Source organism: Lissotriton vulgaris, chromosome 6 (genome assembly GCF_964263255.1).
Source record: "Lissotriton vulgaris chromosome 6, aLisVul1.2, whole genome shotgun sequence".
Lineage (NCBI taxonomy): Eukaryota > Metazoa > Chordata > Amphibia > Caudata > Salamandridae > Lissotriton > Lissotriton vulgaris.
In genome coordinates this window covers 770,532,075-770,558,234 of record NC_141694.1, presented here as the reverse complement: position 1 = coordinate 770,558,234, position 26,160 = coordinate 770,532,075, and the positions used below count along the sequence as shown (strand labels likewise).

At 46.3% G+C, this 26,160-nt stretch overlaps 2 protein-coding genes across 6 annotated transcripts in view; one reads left to right on the top strand and one right to left on the bottom strand.

The window, feature by feature from the left end:
• LOC147707956 (importin subunit alpha-6) overlaps window positions 1-26,160 on the top strand; it is a 395,564-nt gene that overhangs the window by 317,413 nt on the left and 51,991 nt on the right. For all 4 annotated transcript variants that reach the window (XM_086926751.1, XM_086926753.1, XM_086926754.1 and 1 more), the window contains exon 13: window positions 4,510-4,688. In XM_086926751.1, the coding sequence (XP_086782877.1) occupies window positions 4,510-4,688 (179 nt within the window). The remainder of the gene's footprint in view (window positions 1-4,509; window positions 4,689-26,160) is intronic.
• FAM162B (family with sequence similarity 162 member B) overlaps window positions 24,001-26,160 on the bottom strand; it is a 304,725-nt gene continuing 302,565 nt past the window's right edge. For both annotated transcript variants that reach the window (XM_086926755.1, XM_086926756.1), the window contains exon 5: window positions 24,001-24,523. In XM_086926755.1, coding sequence (XP_086782881.1) covers window positions 24,436-24,523 — 88 coding nt within the window. In that variant the 3' untranslated portion in view covers window positions 24,001-24,435. The remainder of the gene's footprint in view (window positions 24,524-26,160) is intronic.

Genomic DNA, 26,160 nt, shown 5'->3' with positions numbered 1-26,160 from the left:
CACTTTGACATGGTTGGCCTGCAGTAGGTAATTCCCATGTTAAAGAAAGTCAAACTTCATGTCAGCATTAGACCTCAAAGATGCTTACTTTCATATACTAATTCAACCTGCCCATCGCAAATACCTACGATTTGTCATTCAAAGACAACACTATCAGTTCAAAGTGCTTCCATTCGAAGTCACCAATGTGCCACGGATATTCGCAAAATGGCGAGCAGTAGTTGCAGCACATCTACGCAGAGAAAACATTCATGTATTCCCATACTAGGACGATTGACTCATAAAAGCCAGCAACCCTCAAATTTGCAATCTACATACACAAAAGATAATTTGCTACATAGTCTAGTTTTTACCTTCAATGTGCAAAAATCTAATCATCAACCATTGAAAATACAACCATACCTAGGAACAATTCTCAACACTCAACAGTTTCAAACAGGGAATTAGCTCAGGACAGTAATCCACGTTTTAGGCTTGATGGCATCCTGCATTGCATTAGTCCCACATGCACAGCTTCCCATGACACCACTGAAAGAATGCCTTTCATAACAGTGGAATCAGTCACAGGGTTGCAATAACAATCTAGGGCCAGATGTGGGTGAGGGACATTTACCGATTCTAAAATACCGAATTTTAGGGATTCGGTATTTTAGAATCGCTAAATGCTATGTAGGGAAAAATTCGGTGAGTATTACCGATTCGTTAAGATTCGGTATTTACCGATTCGGTATTCCCTATTCATTCCTATGGGCCTGGAGGCCCGTAGGAAGGAATGGGAATTACCAAATCGGTAAATAACGATTTGGTAAAAGGGGGAAAACATTGAAGGGTGGCAGGGTGTCACTTTGACAGCCTGTTGCACCCCTCAATTGTGTATGGGTGCACATGTGGCACACATACATGCCCTAAGGGCATGTATGTCTGCCACATGGCACTGAAATAATTTGCATTAAATTGCTTTTTTGGGGGTTTTCGTTATTTACCACCAACTTGTAGTTGATGGTAAATAACGAATCCTAACATGGGAAAAGCACTCATTTAAGTGCTCCCTACATTAGGAATTTGGTAATTTACCGAATCGGTATTTAAGAATTAGGTAATTTACTGATTCCTTAAATTACCGATTCAGTAAATTACCGAATCCTTAGATTAGGCCCCTACATCAGAAAAGCCTAATACCGGTCGGTAACTGTCGAAATTCGGTAATTTCGGCCGTTACCGACCGGTATTAGGCTTCCTACTACATCTGGCCCCTAGTGTTGGTAGACTGCCGCACACATCTTTCTCTGCAATGGTGGAACTCACAAAACTTTTCCCTGACAGGTTGGGGAGTCCATCTACAAGATCTAACAATTCAATGTATATGGGATCCCAAACATCAGGGTCTCCACATCAGTTACCTAGAGCTTCAACTTGTTCACCTAACATTGAAATTGTTCCTAACTCACCTAAGCAACAAAGTTGTACTAGTCTGAACGAATAACATGACAACTATGTATTATCTGTAAAAACAGGGGGACGCACTGTCTTCAGTTATCAGACCTAACATAAGCAATTTGGCGCTTAGCAATGCATCACAACATTCATCTTCTAGCAGAACATGTACCAGGGACAAGCAATCAACTTGCAGACCTCCTCAGCAGGACACAGCAAAATGTACACAAGTTGGAACTCCACCCCCAAATACTACAACCATACTTCCAGAAATGGGGGTTTCCACAAATAACCTATTTGCAACACCAGAAAACGCAAAGTGCCAAAGCTTCACCTCCAGGTTCCCTCACCCATTATCCAAAGGCAATGCCCTATGTTTGCACTGGTCAGAAATATTTGCCTATGCTTCCCCCTCCCCCCCCCCCCCCCCCCCCCCACCGCCCTCCCTCCCCCCCCACCACCACCACTACTTCCATTTGCGGTCAGAAGGCTAATGCAAATACCTCTCACCCTAATTCTCATAGCCTCAACATGGGCTTGGCAGCCATGGATCACAACACTAAAATAACTTTCCCTAGTTCGTCACGAGAAACTCAACCCAGACCTTCTAACACAGAAGCATGGCAAAATCAGACCTCCCAATCCCAACGAGATGAACCTTCCCATATGGCTCCTGAAGTCATAGAATTTGGATATCTAAACCTTCCACAATAGTGTGTGGATATTCTTAGAGAAGCTCGTAAACCTACAACTAGAAAATGTTTCTCAGCTAAATGGAAAAGATTTGTGTTCCAGTGCCATAAGTAAAACGTTTATTCTTTCCAGGTAACTGCACAAACAACTCTCTGTTATCTCGTGCATCTTCAACCATCAGGTTTAGCATACACTTCTATACGCGTAAACCTTGCTACAAAATGGATTACTTTTATCTTTATTCAAAATACCAGTCATTAAAGAGTTCATGGAATGACTTCAAAGAGTAATTCCTCCCAAACTCCCACCAGCACCAACGTGGAATTTAAACTGTGCTAATTTTAACATTGTGCTAACAAGGCTCATGGGCCCTCCATTTGAGCCACTACATTCTTGCCAACTCTAATACTTGTCTTGGATAGTAGCATTCTTAATAGCCATCACTTCAATAAGACGTGTCGGTGAGATCCAAGCACTAACCCAAGAAGAACCATTCTTCCAATTACATATGGACAAAGTTGTCCTCAGAACAAACCTACCGTTTCTCCCAAAGTAATCTCTCCCTTCGATATTAGTCAATATATAGAATTACCGGTCTTCTTTCCACAACCTGACTCAGTTGCAGAATGGGCTCTACATACTTTGGATGTCAAAAGAGGCTTAATGTATTATATCGACATCACTAAAATATTTAGAAAAATTAAGCAAGTATTTGTTGCTTTTTCACATCCACACATTGGAAAGACAATATCAAAGAATGGAATTTCCAGTTGGATTGTTAAATGTATTCAGACTTGTTATGCTAAAGCAGAAATTATTTTACTAATTCCCCCTAGGGTTCACTCTCCTCGAGAAATTGGAGCTACTGTGACCTTTTTGGGAACATACCCATTGCCGACATCAGCAAATTAGCATCATGGTCCACACCACACACTTTCACAAAACATTATTGTGTGGATGTTTCAGCATGTCATCAAGCTAATGTTGAACATGCCGTACTACGTACCTATTTCAAACAACAGTGACCAACATGGGCTAGATAACGCCTGGGGAAATGGACTGCTTTCAAGTTCATGCGCAGCATGTATATCTACGGCCACACGTGACTCGAACTGATGTTACTTACCCTGTAAGCATCTGTTCTTGGAATGTAGTGCTGATTTTCACATGCTCCCTCCCACCTCCTTGGACGCCTGTGTAGGTCGCAGTTTACTATTTTACATCCCTTTTATGTACATTTCTTGCATGGACATCACATTACTATTACTTTAACTCAATTCTCACCCACCTTCTGGAGGAACAATCTAACAATGGAGTCGATGCTCGTGCGCAGTATCACCAAGAGGAGGAGTCACCTTACTTTGTGACTCGAAAGTCTTCTTCGAAGAAAAACAACTTGCAATCATCCGAGCCCAACACTAGGCAGCATGTGAATATACAGCACTACATGCCAAGAACAGATGCTTACAGGGTAAGTAACTTAATCCTTATCATCACAGGGAGTGTTTTATCCTTTTTGTGATGATATGGACCTTATAGAGGAAAGTATGCCCTCAATTACTGAACCTTAAACACATTTTTTTTTTTAAGTAAAGGGCCCTTACGAAATTTGAATAGAAAAATATGTGTAGTTTTGCAAGTAAAATATTTTTCGTATGGAATTGTAACACTGTGACGGATGCAGTTGGTAAATTAATACCGATTGATGGTAGAAATGTATGAATGTCAGAATTAAGTAATGGTCTACCGATCTTTGGTTTATTTGGGAACTTTTTTTTGCCATAATATTATTTCCCCCACCCCAAAAAGGTTCTTAAATGGACAAATTCCTTTAACGGATACATGCTTTTGACTCAAAACATCTCAATTCGTTTAGTTTAGTTGGTCATAAGGTCAAATAGTGGGGGATTTAATGGCTAAGAGTAATGGCGGGGGATGTAAATAGAGTTACGGCCACCATTTTAAAGCATTTGCCCAAGAGACAAACCACATCAAGCAATTTCAAAAAATTAACAAGCCACAATTTGAATCTATTAAGAGGCTTTTTTTTAAAGTATGTATCTATCTGTTGGTTAATGTCAAAATGTACTTATTGTAGTGGTCTAGAACACAACAAGGCACTGCACAGCCAAACAGTACACTACAAAGGTGCATCATTATCTCATTTTATACCTCACGGTTTTGCTCAACTTATCTTGTAAAAATATCCAACAGATGCACGTTACAGTATGCAATATAAAATTAAGAACAAATAGTGCTTTACATTATTTTTGGTTTAACTGTTTACGTTAAGGGCTTTACATCCTTTTTGGTAAATAAACATTTCTTATCATTTGAAAGCTCATATTGTCTACATAATATGCTGTTTCTTTTTCTACCAAGGTATTTGGTGGCATTAGGCTGCATCAAACCTCTTTGCGATCTTTTGACTGTGATGGACTCCAAAATAGTGCAAGTGTCTCTAAATGGGCTAGAAAATATCCTGCGCTTGGGAGAGCAAGAAGCCAAGCAGAATGGAATGGGTATTAATCCTTATTGTGCTCATATTGAAGAAGCATACGGTAAGTTCGGAACGTGTACTTTGCATGCATTTTTAAGCTGGAAGCAAAGTAAGCTATTATTTGTCCGAGCTCCAACATATGCTCCATTCTCTCTTTAACCCCTTGCATTGGTCTGACAATGGGTATCTTCCTTCGGTTTGGAGACCTGTTTTCTCCGACGTTTCCTGAGGGCAGACCAATGCTATGTCGTTTATTTGTAGTGTCTCTTATTTCGCTTGAGGTTCTAGTTCACAGTGGATTTAGCATCAGCTGTGCTGCTTTAAGCATCATAATGTGTAATATCTCATTCCAAACTTTATTAAGTACATTTATTTTGTTACTTTTATAGGCCAGGATGGTTTGGTGTCATGAGTTTCCAAATTTGTCAGAAAACCCTGCAGAGGAACTCCTATCTTCAAGGGGTATTTATATACACATATGTACGTGTGGACCGATTCCACAGTCCCTACAAGCAGTAGACTCACAGAGTAGTTAGTGTTTTGCAACACAAACGTATTTATTATGAACAATCGTGTGTATCAGAATTATGGTCATATAATAATCTCACCAGTCATAATAAAACCCAAAAGAACATTTAAAATACCCAAAGCATTTTACATCTAACATCCCTTCCTCCCTTAAAAGATTACTGTAGTTCCTACCTACCATTTATGAATATATATATATATATATGTTCTAGAGAGATTACTAGCTCCTCTTATAACATAATTATAGAGCTAACAAAACGTACAGATATATATATATCACTGAAAAAACCATAGGTTTCAAGCCTTATATAGTTAGGAATTAGCATTTAAAAAACCTTGCATGTAGTAACTGGTATTGGTGTGTCAATGGTTTCAAGAATGGTAGTCTGTATTTAACACTGGGTGTATCAAAGGTTATATTAGAGTGTGAGGAGGTGCATCGTATTATCACATGAATGATATTATCAGTGATGTGATCAGTGATGTCAAATGAGATGTCATCAGTGATGTCATCAGTGATGTCATCAATGATGTCACTGACCATGTCATGAATTATGTAATATGTGACATCATCAGCAGTGGATTGCGGGTGCGCGAAATATAGTTAGTACAACTAACTATATAGGAGCAATTTCAATGGTTTTTTAAATGCTAATTCTTAACTATATAAGGCCTGAAACCTATGGTTTTTTAAGTGAATTTGCAAGGTTTTTAAAATGCTAATTCCTAACTATATAAGGCCTGAAACCTATGTTTTTTTAAGTGAATTTGCAAGGTTTTTTAAATGCTAATTCCTAACTATATAAGTCCTGAAACCTATGGTTTTTTAAGTGAATTTGCAAGGTTTTTTAAATGCTAATTCCTAACTATATAAGACTTCAAACCTATAGTTTTTTCAGTGAATTTGCAATGTTTTTTAAATGCTAATTCCTAACTATATCAGGCGTGAAACCTATATTTTTTTTCAATAAATTTCAAAGGTTTTGTAAATGCTAATTCTATTAGCGGATAACATTTATATATGTTATTATCCTTCTGGGACCACCTGAGCAGCCATCTTGTTTCTCAGGAGAAGTGAGGCACAAGAGAGCACAAACCAAGAGTGGAAAACGCGAAAAGGGGGCAGGGTTGAGACCCCCTAGCCCTTCTCAGGGGGTCCCAGTACAAAGAAAAAATTTAAAAAAATGTTAATCGCGGGGTACGCGCACGGTACGCTTACCCTACGCGTACGGTGCGCGTACCCCGCGATTTGGTTTTTTTTTTTTTTTTTGTTTTGCCCTTGGGGGTCCTTTTGGGACCCCCTGAGAAGGGCTAGAGGGTTTGGGGGTCTCTACCCTGCCCCCTTTTCGTGTTTTCCACTCTTGGTTTGGGCTCTCTTGTGCCTCAGTTCTCCTGAAAAACAAGATGGTGGCCAACACTTCCTGGTTTGGACAGTTTGGAATGTTGACAGTCGACTGCCAGCCAATCAGAAACTCGCTCGCACACGTAAGGGTACGCGCACGTACGCGTACCGTACCCGTACGGTGCGCGTACGGTGAGCGCATATAGATATATAATTTGATCACATTAAATTTTCTCAACAACTACTGGAGGGATTTTCACCAAATATAGAAAAGGCACTACTGCATACCTGTCCCTACCATTTTGCCAAGTTTGGTGTAATTCCGTTCAGCCGTTCGGGCTGTAGCCATGTCTAAAGGTCCCAAAGAAAATGCCATATGAAAAATTTCAAATTCAATTTTCTCAAGAACTACTGGAGGGATTTTCACCAAACATAGCAAAGGCACATCTGCATACCAGGCCCTACCATTTTGCCAAGTTTGGTGTAATTCCATTCAGCCGTTCGGGCTGTAGCCGTGTCTAAATGTCCCTATGGAAATTAACATTGGGAAAACACGTTTTGGGACCCCCTTTCGGCCCCCGCTTGACGAATCCCCCCAAAACTTTCATGGAAGGAGCGGAGCGGAGCTGGCCAAAATTCTGGAAAATTACACACAGATTCCTCAATCGGCGCCAAATTTATTCCCAATAGAATGTTGAGCGCATATAGATATATAATTTGCTCAAATTCATTTTCTCAACAACTACTGGAGGGATTTTCACCAAATATAGAAAAGGCACTACTGCATACCTGTCCCTACCATTTTGCCAAGTTTGGCGTAATTCCGTTCAGCCGTTCGGGCTGTAGCCGTGTCTAAAGGTCCCATAGAAAATGCCATTTGAAAAATTTCAAATTCAATTTTCTCAAGAACTACTAGAGGGATTTACACCAAACATACAAAAGGCACTGCTGCATACCAGTCCCTACCATTTTGTCAAATCTGGTATAATTCCGTTCAGCCGTTCGAGCTGTAGCCTTGTCAGAATGTCCCTATGGAAATTAACATGGGGAAAACACGTTTTGGGACCCCCCGTTTTTCTCGGACCCCTCTTGACGAATCACCCCGAAACTTTCAGCGAAGGAGCAGAGCGCAGCGAGGCAAAATTAAGGAAAATTACAGCAGATCCCTCAATCAGCGCCAAAGTTATTCCCAATAGAATGTTCGGAATTTCCTATGGTAACTAGGTCCTAACTATATATACCTACTGGCGTCCGCCAGTAGGTAATATACATATATATATATATATATATATATATATATATATATATATATATATATTTAAAAAAACAAGTTGCCTCCAACATGAAGCCACACCACGGTGAGTTGAATCCTTTATTCGTGGAGTACAGGATAATCAAGCCATCTGCTCCTTTGCAAAAGTTTCAAAAGTCTGTATACTTAATTAAAGCTGTTTCCACTCAAATCCGCTTTTCTTTGCATTGATGGAATGAGCCAGTGATCAAGAGCATTACATGCTCGAAACGCGTTTGGCAGTCAGGTTTTTGAAGATTGGAGGGCTGACAGAGAATCCTGCTGCCAGCAGCTGTGTGCGCTCACCTCTTCATGTGTGATATCCTCATATGGGGCAACTCGTGTTTTTGATGTTTGGCGGCTAGCCTGGGCGCGAGGATGTCCTGCCGCTGCTTTGCGGCTCCATGGCGCTCGGATGTGACGAGCGCTGCCAGGAATGAAGAGGGCCTAACTGCTGGATTTACATTGGCTGGGTTGGAAGCGGTCCTGGCAATCCTCATGCCCACTGGGGTAAACATTAATTTGTGAACATTCCAAGCTGAAAAACGGTACCCAATCTGGTTGTGTATGGAACTAACAGAGAGCGACGATGGGCTACACTACAAAGACCATGATGCCCTGTTCTGCTAACGCCCACATGGGCGGGTCTGTATACTTAATTAAAGCTGTTTCCACTCAAATCCGCTTTTCTTTGCATTGATGGAATGAGCCAGTGATCAAGAGCATTACATGCTCGAAACGCGTTTGGCAGTCACGTTTTTGAAGATTGGAGGGCTGACTGAGAATCCTGCTGCCAGCAGCTGTGTGCGCTCACCTCTTCATGTGTGATATCCTCATATGGGGCAACTCGTGTTTTTGATGTTTGGCGGCTAGCCTGGCCGCGAGGATGTCCTGCCGCTGCTTTGCGGCTCCATGGCGCTCGGATGTGACGAGCGCTGCCAGGAATGAAGAGGGCCTAACTGCTGGATTTACATTTGCTGGGTTGGAAGCGGTCCTGGCAATCCTCATGCCCACTGGGGTAAACATTAATTTGTGAACATTCCAAGCTGAAAAACGGTACCCAATCTGGTTGTGTATGGAACTAACAGAGAGCGACGATGGGCTACACTACAAAGACCATGATGCCCTGTTCTGCTAACGCTCACATGGGCGGGTCTGTATACTTAATTAAAGCTGTTTCCACTCAAATCCGCTTTTCTTTGCATTGATACAATGAGCCAGTGATCAAGAGCATTACATGCTCGAAACGCGTTTGGCAGTCACGTTTTTGAAGATTGGAGGGCTGACTGAGAATCCTGCTGCCAGCAGCTGTGTGCGCTCACCTCTTCATGTGTGATATCCTCATATGGGGCAGCTCGTGTTTTTGATATTTGGCGGCTAGCCTGGCCGCGAGGATGTCCTGCCGCTGCTTTGCGGCTCCATGGCGCTCGGATGTGACGAGCGCTGCGAGGAATGAAGAGGGCCTAACTGCTGGATTTACATTGGCTGGGTTGGAAGCGGTCCTGGCAATCCTCATGCCCACTGGGGTAAACATTAATTTGTGAACATTCCAAGCTGAAAAACGGTACCCAATCTGGTTGTGTATGGAACTAACAGAGAGCGACGATGGGCTACACTACAAAGACCATGATGCCCTGTTCTGCTAACGCCCACATGGGCGGGTCTGTATACTTAATTAAAGCTGTTTCCACTCAAATCCGTTTTTCTTTGCATTGATGGAATGAGCCAGTGATCAAGAGCATTACATGCTCGAAACGCGTTTGGCAGTCACGTTTTTGAAGATTGGAGGGCTGACTGAGAATCCTGCTGCCAGCAGCTGTGTGCGCTCACCTCTTCATGTGTGATATCCTCATATGGGGCAACTCGTGTTTTTGATGTTTGGCGGCTAGCCTGGCCGCGAGGATGTCCTGCCGCTGCTTTGCGGCTCCATGGCGCTCGGATGTGACGAGCGCTGCCAGGAATGAAGAGGGCCTAACTGCTGGATTTACATTGGCTGGGTTGGAAGCGGTCCTGGCAATCCTCATGCCCACTGGGGTAAACATTAATTTGTGAACATTCCAAGCTGAAAAACGGTACCCAATCTGGTTGTGTATGGAACTAACAGAGAGCGATGATGGGCTACACTACAAAGACCATGATGCCCTGTTCTGCTAATGCCCACATGGGCGGGTCTGTATACTTAATTAAAGCTGTTTCCACTCAAATCCGCTTTTCTTTGCATTGATGGAATGAGCCAGTGATCAAGAGCATTACATGCTCGAAACGCGTTTGGCAGTCACGTTTTTGAAGATTGGAGGGCTGACTGAGAATCCTACTGCCAGCATCTGTGTGCGCTCACCTCTTCATGTGTGATATCCTCATATGGGGCAGCTCGTGTTTTTGATGTTTGGCGGCTAGCCTGGCCGCGAGGATGTCCTGCCGCTGCTTTTTGGCTCCATGGCGCTCGGATGTGACGAGCGCTGCCAGGAATGAAGAGGGCCTAACTGCTGGATTTACATTGGCTGGGTTGGAAGCGGTCCTGGCAATCCTCATGCCCACTGGGGTAAACATTAATTTGTGAACATTCCAAGCTGAAAAACGGTACCCAATCTGGTTGTTTATGGAACTAACAGAGAGCGACGATGGGCTACACTACAAAGACCATGATGCCCTGTTCTGCTAACGCCCACATGGGCGGGTCTGCATACTTAATTAAAGCTGTTTCCACTCAAATCCGTTTTTCTTTGCATTGATGGAATGAGCCAGTGATCAAGAGCATTACATGCTCGAAACGCGTTTGGCAGTCACGTTTTTGAAGATTGGAGGGCTGACTGAGAATCCTGCTGCCAGCAGCTGTGTGCGCTCACCTCTTCATGTGTGATATCCTCATATGGGGCAACTCGTGTTTTTGATGTTTGGCGGCTAGCCTGGGCGCGAGGATGTCCTGCCGCTGCTTTGCGGCTCCATGGCGCTCGGATGTGACGAGCGCTGCCAGGAATGAAGAGGGCCTAACTGCTGGATTTACATTGGCTGGGTTGGAAGCGGTCCTGGCAATCCTCATGCCCACTGGGGTAAACATTAATTTGTGAACATTCCAAGCTGAAAAACGGTACCCAATCTGGTTGTGTATGGAACTAACAGAGAGCGACGATGGGCTACACTACAAAGACCATGATGCCCTGTTCTGCTAACGCCCACATGGGCGGGTCTGTATACTTAATTAAAGCTGTTTCCACTCAAATCCGCTTTTCTTTGCATTGATGGAATGAGCCAGTGATCAAGAGCATTACATGCTCGAAACGCGTTTGGCAGTCACGTTTTTGAAGATTGGAGGGCTGACTGAGAATCCTGCTGCCAGCAGCTGTGTGCGCTCACCTCTTCATGTGTGATATCCTCATATGGGGCAACTCGTGTTATATATATATATATATATATATATATATATATATATATATATATATATATATATATATATATATAGATATACGTTTTGTTAGCTCTATAATTATGTTATCAGAGGAGCTAGTAATCTCTCTAGTGCATATATGCCAATTTATGTATACAACTCGGTATACCTTAGACTCTAAAGGGCTGTTCGTCCTTAGTGGGATAGCATCTCTCTGGCAAATCTCCTCTCAGTCATTGTCACACTTCTCAAATCTTAATCTATCTTTCTTTATACTCTTCCCTCCAAAGTTTTCTTAATGGAAAAAAGGGGGGGCTTCCCTCTGCGCAATTTCTAATACACTGGCTCTGTAGCTGTGGTCATCAGGTAAATGTTGCTGAGACACACAGAAGGCTAGGTAAATGTTGCGTTTTTCATTTCCTTCCAAAAAGCGATCTCTGCATGGTAAAATGGCCTTGTAACTTAGTTCTGCAACCTTCAGAAAATGATTAGCTCTGAAATACAGAGATCTTGCGTGCACTGTAGAAAATTGAAAATTCTACGTTTGTTAGCACGAATAGCTCAGAAAATAAGGGTCTGTAACATGTGTTGCTGTAAATACACATGTGGCATATTACTGCCATCTAGTGTTATGTTCGGACATTACAAGTTGTTTTTCTTCAACAAAGTTTCGGGTGACTTCTCCCTTGTATGCGCATGGGCCTGCGCTTCACCCTAAGATTGTTTTTTCTCTTCACTATCAGGTTCAGACGTGGAAAGCAACGGCTCAAGTATTGTATCTGCGCAGGTAAGCTTAGGGCCCTGGTTCGATTGATCAATTCCAGAGGAATCCTGTAATCAACCCCATACCATTGGCAACTTAGACCGAAAATATCTGACTGTTTTCGAGGAGTCATCAAAGACTTGGTCTCGAAGAATGTGGTTTAGATGGAGAAGGCTCCCTTACATATCTGCCCACATTGTAATTATAAGTATCCCTGGCCCGACCAGCATGAGGATTGTAATCTCTGCCTCTCTCCAGCACCATGATTCGAAGGGCAGTTTTTGCCAAGCTTTTAGGTGTAAAAAGTCACTAAGATATAGGAGAGAGAGGGATGCCAGGCACATTCAATGATACTGTGTTAAGCAATCTCTGACTCCCCAGACATTACTGGGGAACTGGACCCTCTCAGTGTCCAGGAAGAACTTCGAGGACCCTCTTCTCAGGCCTAGGTCATAGCCGAGACAAACGTTCATACTCGAAAGGGCAGAGCCACACACGCACTGTGGGACACAAACCTCCGCCTTCGAGGTAGAAAAGAGCACTATCAGCTTTGATGCAGAAACAAGATTGCTCACCGCTGAAATTGAAGTTGAGGGGATTTTTGATTCCCACTTCAGAGGTACCGACATTAGGAAGACAGGCAGAAAAGCTTGATGCTCACCAAAAATGACTTTTCATTTACCTAAATACAGGTAAAATCCTGACGGTGTCCACAAAAACTACCAGTCTCTTCACTACCTCTAATACCAAATAAAAAGAAGCTGACATTCGAGAAAGAACTTGAGTATGATCCCCATGACTTCAGGACATAAGAGGTGCAAGGAGCAGACAACACCTCCTTAGTCTGCATCTACCTCTTCAATACCAAAGCCAGCCCCAACAGCTACACTTTAGCCACCTCCTTCATTACCACCACAAACACCACTGCCTCTTCTTCCACCAAGGCAAATCACACCACTGCACCCCTCGCCTCCACCACAATCTCCAGAAAGATCTACTTATTCCTTTTCTGATCCAGGCATCCTTTATGGGGTACTCGGGATCTGTATGACCAACCCGCTGGGGCAGGGGATGATGTATGGGAATACTATAATGTGGATAAAGACATTGAGCCTTATCCAGTATAAGCATCCCTGACGATACAACAGCATACCATGCTGTAATTCAGTGAGTGACTCAACAGCATAATATCTCTATGCACATTGTGAAAGATAAAGGCACTTCCTTCAGAGAGACCCTCTAAAAAACTGAGCATAGCGTTCAGTTATTCTCACTGTTAAAGGGGACAATTGTTTGCCCCTGATAATTTTAAAGATCTAATTGCTGCCAAAGTAGGCACACTGTGGATAGAAAAGAAGCATACAATTTTCCCAGAGGGCAATATTTGCATAAACTCACAGGTTCCAATAGACTCTTTAGTTGTACATACAGCCTGTAAGAGAGCATTCCTCGTTAGAGAGTAAGCATTTAGATGTTGCAGGCAAATGAATTGCTGTAAGTGCATCAACCCACCAGTGCATCGTCAATTCTGTGATGTTGCAAAGGTATGACATTCTATTGGGAAGAAATGGAGCCATTCATACTGCATCTTCAAGAATCATACAGAAAGTGTGGGGAAGAACTTGTGGCAAATGGGAAAGTAATATCTAGTGTCACCATCCGATGCACACGAGATGGACAGGCCTTGCTAAGGGAGCCAGGTTTTAAACCTGAGGTGAAGCACCACCTTTTTAACATTCCATTTGATGGGGAACATCTTTTGTTTCTCAAGTGGATGACATGCTAGGAAAGATCAAGAAAGACATAGGAATTGCAGAGTCCTTGGGGGCCCTACAAACAGCCACCTGAAGGTTGTTTGTTCCGTTTGCCATACCCAAGCGGCTCACAGAAAGCAGGTCAAACCTCGCCGATGCACACCTACCAAACACCAGGGATTATTCAAGGGAATGTTACACGGATAGCAATATTAGAGGCAATGGCAAGTGTGGTTCCCCAAGGGAACACCAAGCACTGACTTGCCCAGGGCACCCCTCAAGCATATAACATTAGTCGGTGGAGGGGAGGGGGATACAAGATTTCCAGCCATATGGCCAGAAATCATATCAGATCAGTGGGTTCTTCATATAGCCCAAATAGGCTATTACCTTCAATTCCATACCACCCAACATACCACTAAAGCACATGTTTTACAGCCAACAAACCTACTAGAAGAGTAAGTTCAAGCTCTCCTTCAAAAACGGGCAATACAACTAGTACCTCTTCACAAAAGGGGACAAAGTGTAAACTCAGTGTATTTCCTTATTCCCAAGAAGGATGGAGCGCTTCAACCTATACTAGACCTTGGCTCACTCACCCAGTTCATTCTGTCAAAGCATTTCCAGATGACCACCGTTCAGGATGTCATACTTCACAAGGAAGATTTCATGACAGCGTTAGACCTGAAGGACATATACTTCCATATCCCTACTCACCCAGTGCATCATCGATTCCTAAGATTCGTGGTGAGTGGTCAACACTGCAGGGGCGTGGCCAGGTGCGGATGGCGTAGGATGCACAAACCGGAGTTCCTGCTTGGCAAACCCCATCCAACGGCATCTTGACTGATCCTTTTGGCCCTGGTGACATCCAGGAGGTGCTAAGTACACTCCTAACCCCATTTGGCACTTTGCTGTGATGTTTTGCAGCCGCTTGGGTTGAGACAGGAGGCTAGACTTATGAATTAATGGGCTGTGTGATGGTGCTCCAAAAATGGGGAACACAAGCAGTTCCTGAGCAATGCAGGCGGCTGCTAGAGGGACCTATCCGGGCTTCACTCCAGAGCCAAGATCCTAAATCAGTGAGCATAGAGACCTTGCCGACACCAATGCGGGGACGTTACAGAGGAGAGCGACCCTGCCTGAGCGACTGCTTCTATGGCTACTGAGGAACTTGGTAGTGGGGCGAGCTGCCTGCTGGTGGCCAGCTGCACAGTGGAAAACTCTGGTGAGGCCTCAACCGAAGTGCCTAGGCAGTGGAGCTGCCCCGAACATAGGGAGCGCACCACCCCTGCTTCGTTGCTGATGCTCTGACGTAGCGACCTGTACCTGGTGATCAGCGGAGTGCTGAAGCTGCAATGGAGACCTGGAGCACGACTGAAGTGAGGGATGTTGGGCCCCTGAACGGCAAGATGCATATCAGTGCTGCCTGATGGAGATCAATTAAACAATATTTGTATAGCCCAGCTTATCACCCCAGGGGATATCCAGGTGCTGTGGCCTGTGGGCCTTTTAGTCGAAGAGACAGATCTTGAGTTCCTTCTAGAGGTCGGCGAGTGATGGTGCGGTTTGAAGGTGGAGGGGGAAGTTGTTCCAGGAACTTGGCAGCATAGAGAAGGAACGACCTCCGCTGCGGCTCTGTTGGACTCGGGGGACGTGTGCGAGGGTGAGAGATGTGAAGTTGAGTTGTCTGGTGGGTTGGTGCAGAGTCAGGCGGAGGTTTATGTAGGTGGATCTGGTGTTGTGGAGGGCCTTGTAGGCGTGAATTAGCAGCTTGAACTGGCATCTTTGCTGGACCAGGAGCCAGTAGATGCTTCTGAGGTGAGGGGTGATGCTGGTCTGCCCGGAGAGTTTGAGGTTGAGGATGAGTCTGACTGCGGTATTCTGTATAGTCTGGAGTCTCTTCATGAGTTTGGTGGTGGTTCCAACGTACAGTGCATTTCCATAGTCAAGTCAACTGATCATGAGGGCTTTGATGACGGTTTTCCTGGTGTTGATATAGATTCATCTGAAGATCATTCGAGGCATGCAGAGGGTGTGGAAGCAGGAGGAGGACACTGCATTGACCTGTCGTTTCAAGTTGAGTTTGCTGCCAGGATGATGCTAAGGCTGTGGGTATAGTCCTTGGGGGTTGGCAAGGGTCCGAGTGCAGTGGGCCACCAAGCGTCTTCCCAAGTTGGTGTTCCTCCTAAAGATGAGCACTTCCTTCTTGTCAGTGTTCAGTTTCAGTCAATTAGATCTCATCTTGTTGGTGACTTTGGTCATGGCGTTCTGGAAGTTGGATCTGGTGGTGGTGAGGTAATCCGTGAGAGAGGGGATGAGTTGGGTGTCATCGGCATATGAGATCATTTTGAGTCTGTGGGTGCGGACAATGTTGGCTAGTGGGGTTATGTAAGCACTGAAGACTGGGGGCTGAGAGAGGCGCCTTGAGGGAATGCTGCAGATGATGATCTTGGGCTTGGAGGGGAAGGGCAGTAAGCAGATTCTGTGCATGCGTCCTGTGTTGAAGGATGTGCTCCACTTGAGGGAGTTTCCATTGATGACGATGTGGAGTCTGCTGATGAAGGTTTGGTGGGATACAGTGTTGAAAACCTCTGAGATTTCGAGGAGGATCAGGGCTGGTGTCTTGCCTCGGTCGAGGAGGGATCTTATGTAGTCGGTTGTGGCGATCAAGGCGGTCTCAGTGCTGTAGTTAAAACGGAACTGGTTTAGGCGGCGTCAAGTAGGTTGTTCTCTTCCATGTGATAGGTGAGCTGGCGATTGATGGCATTCTCCAGGACCTTGTGGAGGAAAGGAAGCAGCAAGATGGGGCGGTAATTTTGTTAGGATCGGTTGAGGAATTCTTCAGGAAGGATTTAACCTCTGCGTGTTTCCATGCGTCGGGGACGGTGGCTGTGGTGATGGATGAGTTGAGGATGTTGGTGAGTGCACTGCTGAGTACCTTCCATCCCAGGTTGAAGATGTGTTGGGGGCAGGGGTCTGTTGGTGCTCTGAAGTTAATCGAGGTCATAATGGCTGTGGTGGCGAGTGGCTCCCAAGCAGTGAGCAGGTGGTGGTTGGTGTCGCCGATTGGTGTCAGGAGGCGGCTGAGCTCGGTTGGCTGTGGATCGAACTTGCTGTCGATATATGATATCTTGTTGTGGAAGTAGTTGGCCCAGGCTGTCACGGAGGGCTTGGGAAGGGTAGATCATATTGCTGGTGGCAAATGGGCTGGAAAACTGCCTGAGGATGCTGAAGAGTTCCTTCTTGTGATTGGTGTTTGCCTCAATGCGATTGGTTAGGGTGTCCTTGGCTTCTTTGAGGCGGTGATGGTATTTGCTGAGGGCTGATTTGAAAGTGGTGAGGTCTGTGGGATTCCTGCTGTAGCGCCATCTTGTCTCCAGTTGCTTCCATTCATGTTTGAAGGGTCGGATTTTGGGGGTGAACCAGCTGACTTGCTTACTGGATCTGCTCATGCTGGCTGTTTCATGGGGGGGACTGTGTCGGCGCATTTGGAGATCTATTCTGAGAAGTTTTAGATGGCCATCTCAAGGTTGCGAGTGGTGTCGGGCCTGGTGGTGTTGAGGGTGGTGGTCCTTTGGGTCCCGAGACTTTGTTCTATCTGCGGTGTGAGGGGATGGGGGTTTAGTGGAGTGTCCCGTGGGCCTGTGGTGGTGAAGTGGACAATGCTGTGGTCGGTCCAGGATAGCTCGGAGATGTGGCTGAACTTGATTTTGCCACTGGCTGTGGAGATTGGGTCGAGTATGTGGGGCTTGTGTGTGGGGCTTGTGACCAGTTGTGTGAGGCCGATGTTGCTCATGCTTTCCAGGAGGATGGTGGAGTTGGTGTCATTAGGGTCATCGGGGTGGAAGTGGAAGTCTCCTAGGAAGATATAGTGCTTGGAGTTGATAGTCAGGAAGAGATTAATTCGGTGATAGCATTGTAAAAGCTGGTACCGAGTCTCGGTGGTCTCTAGGCAAGGGTCCCTCTTATGGTGGTCTTGGCGTCTGTTCAGATTTGGAAGTTGAGGAGTTCCATGATTGATGAGTTATTGTCTTTGGTGATGGTGCAATGGAGGGCTCCTTGGGAATGATGGCAATGCCTCCTCTGTGCTTGTTAGTGTGGTCTCTGTGTATCATCCCTACAATCCCTGCCTGGAGCCCGGTGGAGCCCCGCTTGGGGCCTGTGTCTCGCGGCGGATCTCCCCCTGCCAGCGCCTGCCAGCACCTGCCCTGCCTGGATCGCACTCTCCGACGGACTCCCCCGAGCCCTACAATCCCTGCCTAGACCTAAAATGGCGGCACCTCGCCAGATCTCTGCTTTCCCTGATTGTTCTCGCCACACACCAGATTGGTGCTTAGTCTAAACTAATGCCTATGTGAATGTGACTCATACCCAGGACAGGCCCAACTATCACTTCAATCAGCTTGCTGCCTGACCCTAAGATGGCGGTGTTACATGGACATTGTAATGGCCTCCCAATGCCTGACCTTAAAATGGCGGCGTAGTAAATCCACATGACTACCCACACTCTAACTAGCCTTTGAAATCGCCAACGCACCTAACAGCTTCCCAAGCCCAGCTAGTTTCTGAAGCCATAACCTGACCCCGAGCACCATAAACCCGTCTCCCTATTTACTTTGCTGCACTGCTCTGGAACAGGTTCCCAGCACCCCCTGTGGTCCGGCGAGCTCCGACGCCTACTATCCCCTGTCCGCCTTATCATCACCCAGGACCGAGGCCTGCGACTGGACTAATCAATCAGCTCTCCACTGCAGCCCTACCCCTACACATGGCCTCTTCTGATCATTGCTAGCACACGTGGTCCTTTGCCCCTACAATCAGGCAGCCGCGCAACTGCCTAACTGACTGGTGTTGCTGCTATAGTACCCACCCTAGCCAGAATGGCTGGGCCCAGCCTAAGTGATACTGGGGAATTCCTTCTTTCTCTGGTCTACCCTCCCAAACACTCCAAAGCTGCCGCAGAGACCTTCAAGCACTCCACCCTGAAGAGTCACCCTGAGACATTGGTTTCGGACCTACGTTACAGCACAGACAATGGCACAGTCATCAATGACCTAATCTTCTACTCCAGAAGAACCCCCTACTGGCGCAAAACCTTTGTGCACCTCCTCAACTTATGTGCAACCAGGGACATTCCACATGGCACTAAGCTTACAATAGCACCCTCCGCAACCCTGCGAGCTGACCTCACAATCACCCTTGAAAAAAGCGGCATTGTCTTGATCCAAGCCTCATCCTGGAACCTTAACAAATTTGCAAACTTTTTCTTACACCTCAGCAACCATGTGAGTGACACTAACAGAGTATTTACCACTTGCCCCGACGACCCTCTGACCAAACTGACTAGCGCCCCTAGACACCTTCCAACCAGCCCTCCTTGGGCTCCCAACACAGATCATTCCATCCCCTCTCGCACAGCTCCTGACCGTACCAGGAGAAACATCCCTGCACCTCTGATCTCCTCCCCTTCAGCTCCTCACTCTAACTGTGAGCCTGATACAGCTCTAACCACCTGCGACACAGATCGAACCTGCTCGCCCAGCCCACCAACCACCTCTCTAAGAGTCTCTACCACCGCTCCTTCCAACATGGCTAACTCATCTCCTATCCTTTCCAATAGTCTTCTCTCCGGACCTTTGGTCTACTCCCCACCAGTCCCACACGCTGACCATGAGACAGGTCTGTCGCTGGAAACCCACGATACACCCGATACTAGGACTCTAGATCTACTACCTTCCCGCCCTCTAACGCCTCCCGTTTACAGTGAGTCCGATAGTACCGTCCCAAAGCCACTGCCACCCTGCCTGCTAACGTATCCCTTCTATAGGGATTTCGAAACACAGCACTCCAGAGCTGCCAAACTAACTCAGAGTATCCACATCTCCAAACTAGATCTAATGAACCTCCTTCACCTTGCTGAACTCTCCCTCGCCAACATCAAAACCCAGTTGAACTCCATCCCCCACACCACTAGAGTTCCCCAAGCACCCTCTACCACTACCCTTGAGACACCTTCGCCCTCGCAAGCACACGCCTAGTCCACTAGACCTCACTGAAGAGGAAATCCTTGCCATCCTCAGCGACTACAACCCTGCCCCAACCACCCTTTGCCCGCTAGTCATGAGAGCCCAAATTGCCATCCGCACAGTCTCTATCAACACCAACAGATCGGCTACTTTCCGCAACAGAAGTGTGGTCAAGAGCAACCTAGCGCCTGTACACTTATCCACCCTGACTCCCAACACTCCAGCTGATTCCTCTCTGTCTGGCCTTTTAATCAACTGCCGATTGGCGTTTAAACACGCTGTTGACATTGCTGCACTCATCCTGAACAAAAACTTCAACTTAGCTATTCTAACAGAATCATGGCTCAACGATTCCTCATCTCATTGCCTGGACCTTTTAGTCCCTCCCGGCTATAACATTGCCAGGTTGGACAGGCAATCTAGCAAGAAAGGAGGGGGCATCGACTGCATCTACTGTTCTAACCTCAATGTCACTGAACGTCTGGCTGATTCCACCGACTCTTGCGAATACCTCGCACTCTCCATTTGTAGCAGTTCCACCCTATTGTGCAACTTACATATCATCGATCATCCCCCTGGCACGAACGACTCCTTCACTGACCACCTCATGGAAGTTATTACTGCTAAGTTCTCCTCCAATTTCAAAGATATCTTCCTGGGTGATATCAAGCTACATTGGAATGACCCCAAGGACCCTCATGTCACGCCATCAAAGACCTCCTGTCCGATCAAGCCCTGACCCAAGCCTGCTCTCTCCCAACACACTCAAAAGGGGCCATCCTTGACTGGATCATCTCCAAGGAATCAACAGTCAAGCTTATCTCCATAGACCTGTGTGACTAGTCTGACCACCACGTCATCACATTCCTGCTACCTGGCACCCACAAGATAAGGGCTCCTCAACCAGTGATTCCCAGATGCTGGATTAGAGACACTAGAAACCTGGACCACAATGAACGGGAGGCTCGCTGCAAGTCTGACCTCCCCACCTCGCATTACTCAACGGTCAATGGCCTCAATAACCACTACTCTGCAAATATCTCGAACATTATGGATGACCTAGCCCCACTAAAGCTAAAAAGAACCCAAACCAAAGACAGGAACCCCTGGTTCACTGGACCGCTCAACAATGAGAGGAGATACCTCCGGCAACCTGAAAGAATCTGGAGACAGGACCCCTCCGCCGCAGATCTAAAACTTCTCCGCCAGGCCAGAAATGCCTACAAGAAGAACATCCTGAACTCAAAAAATGAATTTTTCAGATTCGAACTTGAGAACGCCAAGAACAGACCTCGTAAGCTCTTCGGTCTGGTCAAACACCAATCCAATAAACTGGTCAAAACCTCAAAAGAAACCCCCAAGACTTTAATATCATCTGAAGAATTCTCCTCCTTTTTCGTGGACAAAGTCGCAGCCTTAGAAAGTGAACTTAGTGCCGCCACATACTCTCTATCTCCTACCTGGCCTGCCCCCTTCTCCTGCGATGCCCCCACAGACTTCACCAAAAAAATCAAGCACTTTGGACTGACTTCAACCTCTATGACAAAGACTCCGTATCTAAAATCTTATCGTCCCTAAACCCGAATAACCATTTCAACGACTCGCTCCCCTCCAACTGCCTAGCGGCTGTCGCCCAATCCATTATTCCTACCTGGACCACAATAATTAACGCCTTGCTCCAGCAGGGTTCCATTCTTGACTCTCTGAAAGCCGGCTAAGTTCTCCCCATTTTTAAAAAACCATCGCTGGATCCAGCCAGCCCTGACAGTTTCAGACCTAACTCCAACATCCACCTCTTAGCCAAAGTGTTGGAGAAGTGTGTACAACAGCAACTAAGTCAACACATCAACAACTTCCACCTTCTCGATGACTTCCAATCTGGATTCAGCCCTGGGCACAGCACTAAAACGACCATGCTCCACATCGTTGACAATGCCCTCCAAGCCCTGGACCAAGGGAAATGTTCCTTCTATTCCTCTTAGATCTATCCTCGGCCTTCGACACGATCAATCACGAAAAACGAATTGAACGGCTCAAACTGAGGATGGGTTTGGACAGCTCTTTTCTAGAATGGTTTAGATCCTTCCTCCAAAACGGTTTGCACCTATCTGCTCCCTCTCCGGTCAAGGTCGGAGTCCCTCAAGGATCAACCCTGTACTCTACCCTCTTCAACCTTTACCTTGAACCACTTGCCGAAGTACTACGCACAGCGAATATCTCCTACCACATGTATGCTGACGACACTCAGCTCCACATCAAAGTCTCCTCTCTCAAGGATATTCTCTCCCTGAAAAAGGCCCTGAAATCAACTGTCCATTGGCTCACCTCCAATCAACTTAAACTTAATGCCAAGAAAACAGAATTTCTCCTAATTTCCCCTCCAAAAACCAATCCCGAGATGCAGATATGGATCAAGGCTATCACAGCCTTAGATTGCCCACCGAACATCGTGGACTCAGCAAAATCTCTGGGAATAACCATTGACTGCAATTTGAGCATGCAAGACCACATCAACTCGATGGCCAAATCAACCAGATTCAACCTGAGCTACTTCTGGAAACTGAAAGCCTTCCTTGACATTACCGACCTAAAAAGCGCAGTCCAAGCGCTAGTAATCTCTAGACTGGAATATGGCTGTTCCACTCTCTCAGGCTTACCCAAGATCTCCCTGGCACCCCAAAAGCCTGCCTTAATGCCGCCGCCAGACTTCTTACAAGCTAAAAAAAATGTGACCTTATCTCTCCTCACCTGAAAGCTTTGAACTGGCTTCCTTTCGAGGCCAGAGTACAACTCAAACTGGCTTGCATCACACACAAAGCTTTATACTCAAACTCTCCTGCTTACCTTGCACAGAAACTTGTGCTATCCGGCGGAAGCAGATACTCCAGTTCAGCCAGAGACCTTTTCCTCCAACCTGCACTGTTCCGAGAAAAAAAAATAATAATAACCGGGCTTTCTCTGGATCCGCTCCAAGAATATGGAACTCTCTCCCGCCCGCCATCAGAAGAATCCCTTCTCTGGCAGGTTTTAAAAAGGAGGCCAAAACCTTCCTTATGGGTAAATTTCTCTCCTAAATGCTGCCTCCTACCACTACACAGACCTTGAACAAATACGGACTAGCACCTCCCTTCGGAATACCGACCTACCTCTTCAAGAAATCTGGGGCCTTATCTGGAGTTACTTGTATGTAAACTGTCCATACGTGTCCGCTACCCTATTGTGATTCCTTGCCTATTGTACACTGCTATGTTACCCTGTAAAGCGCTCTGATACCCTACGGGTCAAGTTCACACTCTATAAAACAATAAAATAAATAAATAAACTCATTCTGTAGCCTTGGGGCATTGCGGTTGCGCTGTTGGGGGCTGAAGACGGAGTGGGCCAGGTCTCTGTGATGAATATCACTTCGGGTGGAGGTGGTGATGCTGTCCTAGATTTCTCTGGCGTTGTTTGCAGAGGGATCTGGCGTAGAGGAGCATGCACTGGAGCTCGGAGCCTGAGCGCCACCCATCATTTGCAGCACCGTTGCCCCCCTTAGTGCTTCCCTCATTGTGACAGTGAAGCCAAGTCTACATTCCGAAATAGTGGATCAGCTCATTGGGGACCTGAGTACAAGGTGGTGCTTTTGGGCAAGTCGCCGCACTCAGTGCACCACCTACTTCTCCCCGAGCCCAGCACTGGAGATTTCCCCTATTGTGCCTAGTTACTTTTAGAAGTGTGCTGAACTTTTAAGGACTACCAAGTGCTCTTGTTCTTGACGGGCATGGAATTTTGCTGAATACCTCCAATGGACCCTCGTGGGCGTTGAGGTCCTCCACAGTGTGGCGGACCGATTGCATCCTGGACATGGAGTACAGCTCTTGCTCTGACACATTCTTGCTACTGATCGATATTAGCAGTAGCCCTGAGAATCACCAGGGCCCGCATTACCGCCCGATGTGCTTCGCTGTTGTACTGTCGTGTAGTTCCTATAAATCTGTATAGGATCTGCGCATTTAGACAACATAGACTGAGGGATTTGTGTCCAGACTGATTCCAGACACCCCCACCTGGTATATTTGCCTGTATACCAGCAACCTCACAGTGCCACAGTAAACTCCTCCTATCAAGGAGAGAATAGTTCTTGGCAACTATCGAACATGACAACTCTGTCCCATTTGGGATTGTAGAAACAGTACAGTACTTTTCACTCAGTCACTCGTGCTCACTATGTCTCAGAGAGAAACACTGAATAAATGGTGGGGATGTTTTCAATACGCATTTATTGAACCAGTGTCATTCTAGTGTAAAATAGGTGTGCTGGAACAACCATAAGACAGAAACAGATATAAATGCTTATAAGCACCAACAGAGTATATTGATGGTAGATTCCCACCATAGTGCTAAAACAATGAATATAGGCAGGTATAAAAATACATGAAAATAATAATGCGTACCCCTATGATGCAACCCTAACTAGATGTGCCTAAGTGTACCTAGCATGTATGTAGGTGTGGAGCCAAGAATGCAAAATTTCCTAGCTAACGTGCAGGAAAGTTTCAATTCTATTAAGGAGGGGGAGGCGAGGAGTAGGCTGTCACTTTCTCCATTTATTGTACTCCAGCAACCCTTAAAAGTATAAACATTCACCAACAAACTCCATTTCCCATGAGCACCAGGGAAAATGGAAACAAAAAATGTCCCATCAGCAACTGTCCAATCCCGTGCCAGGACTCCTCATATCTTCCTCTGTTGGCACTCTATCCTCCTCTTGCGACACTGCCACAGTCCTTTGTCCGTTATTCCTGCTTGCCAGCATCGGAACCTACGGTACAAGTAAACCAATTAAGCCACCAGGAAGTAGACTTCTATCCAAGTCAATCAACAGCACTGGACAAGGCATTCAACATAAAAGCAGCACAGCTTGCAACAGTATATATGTGAACTCTTCATCATAAAGATTTTACTTACCGTCCCAACGCAGATCTTCTGGGAGGGTTCGAATGAAGAACGGGTGGGCTAATCCTCGCCTCCGCCTCCTTAATAGAATTGAAACTTTCCTGCACGTTAGCTATGACATTTTGCATTCTATGTCAGGAGTGGAGGCTTCTGATTAGGCTAGTTTAAAGCTTGCCCACCACCAGAGAAGTCAGGGACACCACCGGCTTACAGTAAAATCGCTTACAGGTGGAGTCTGAGGACCAGTCTGCAGCTTTCAGAATGTCCTCTAGAGGGGCCCCCAGGGAAAAGGCTTTAGATGCCATCGCACCCCTCACAGAATAGCCCCCAAAACGGGAGATATCTATACCAGCTTCCTGCATAACCCAGCAAACCCATCTCGCAATTGTAGGGGATGAAACCGCCCGTGTGGTTTAGTAAGAGCAATGAACAGCTGTTTGACACCCTGTGGGCGTATGTCAACCGTCGCCACCTCGTAGGCCTTAAGTGCCCTAACCACACACAGCTTCGGGACATCCGGGAATGCAGGATATGAAATAGAACGTGAATCGCCCTTGGTGCGTCTAGAAATGTGGAAGGTGACCCCCTCCGGAGTCAAGACACGACCCGTAAGGTCTAAGGCTCTCACATCCGAGACCCTGCGACAAGAAATCAGGCAGAGTAACAACGCCAGCTTGGCCGAAATCTGTTTCCTCGACAAGTATTTATTAGAGGGCCACTCTCGGAACAAGTTAAGGACTTTGTTTACGTCCCACAAGACAGAGTAGCGTGGTTCCGGAGGAACTGACAACCTAATACCCCGCAGCAGTTTACAAACCAGGGCATGTTCCCGTACCGGGTGATGATCCAGAGGGGTATGGCCCGCCGAAATTGCCGACCTAAAAGTATTTATTGACCTGTATGCCAACCCTTCCTTCGCCAAGGAGGCTAAGAAGTTAAGGATATGGACAATGTCTGCCCCCATTGGATCGAGCTGTTGTCGCAGACGCCAACTACTCCACCGAGAACAGGCTGACCGGTACCTCTTGTTGGTACTGCCAGCCCAAGATTTGGCCAACAGCGTGGCAGCGTCCTCCGAAAGTCCCGGGACTTGCCAACGCTGCCTGTAACCCGCCAGGCCATCAGACACAGACTGCCTGTGACCAACAGGTGGTGAGGATTCCCTTGAGGGTCCTGGAGAAGATTGGGAACGAGGGGTAGAGGGATTGGAAAATCCCAAGAAAGTTCCATCAGAACTGGAAACCAGGCTTGCGATCTCCACGTCGGGGTGATCACCACCAGATCCGCCTGCTGTCTCCTCACCTGGGTTGACACCCTCATGATCATTGCAAAGGGGGGGAACGCATAACCCCTCTTCTTGCTCCAATCCTGCAGAAAGGAATCCACTGCCGCTGCTTTCAGATCCGGGCGCCAACTGAAGTAACGCTCCAGCTGGGCGTCCAGACGGGAAGCAAAAAGGTCCACTGAAAATGGACCCCATCTGGTCGCGATCGCCCTGAACAC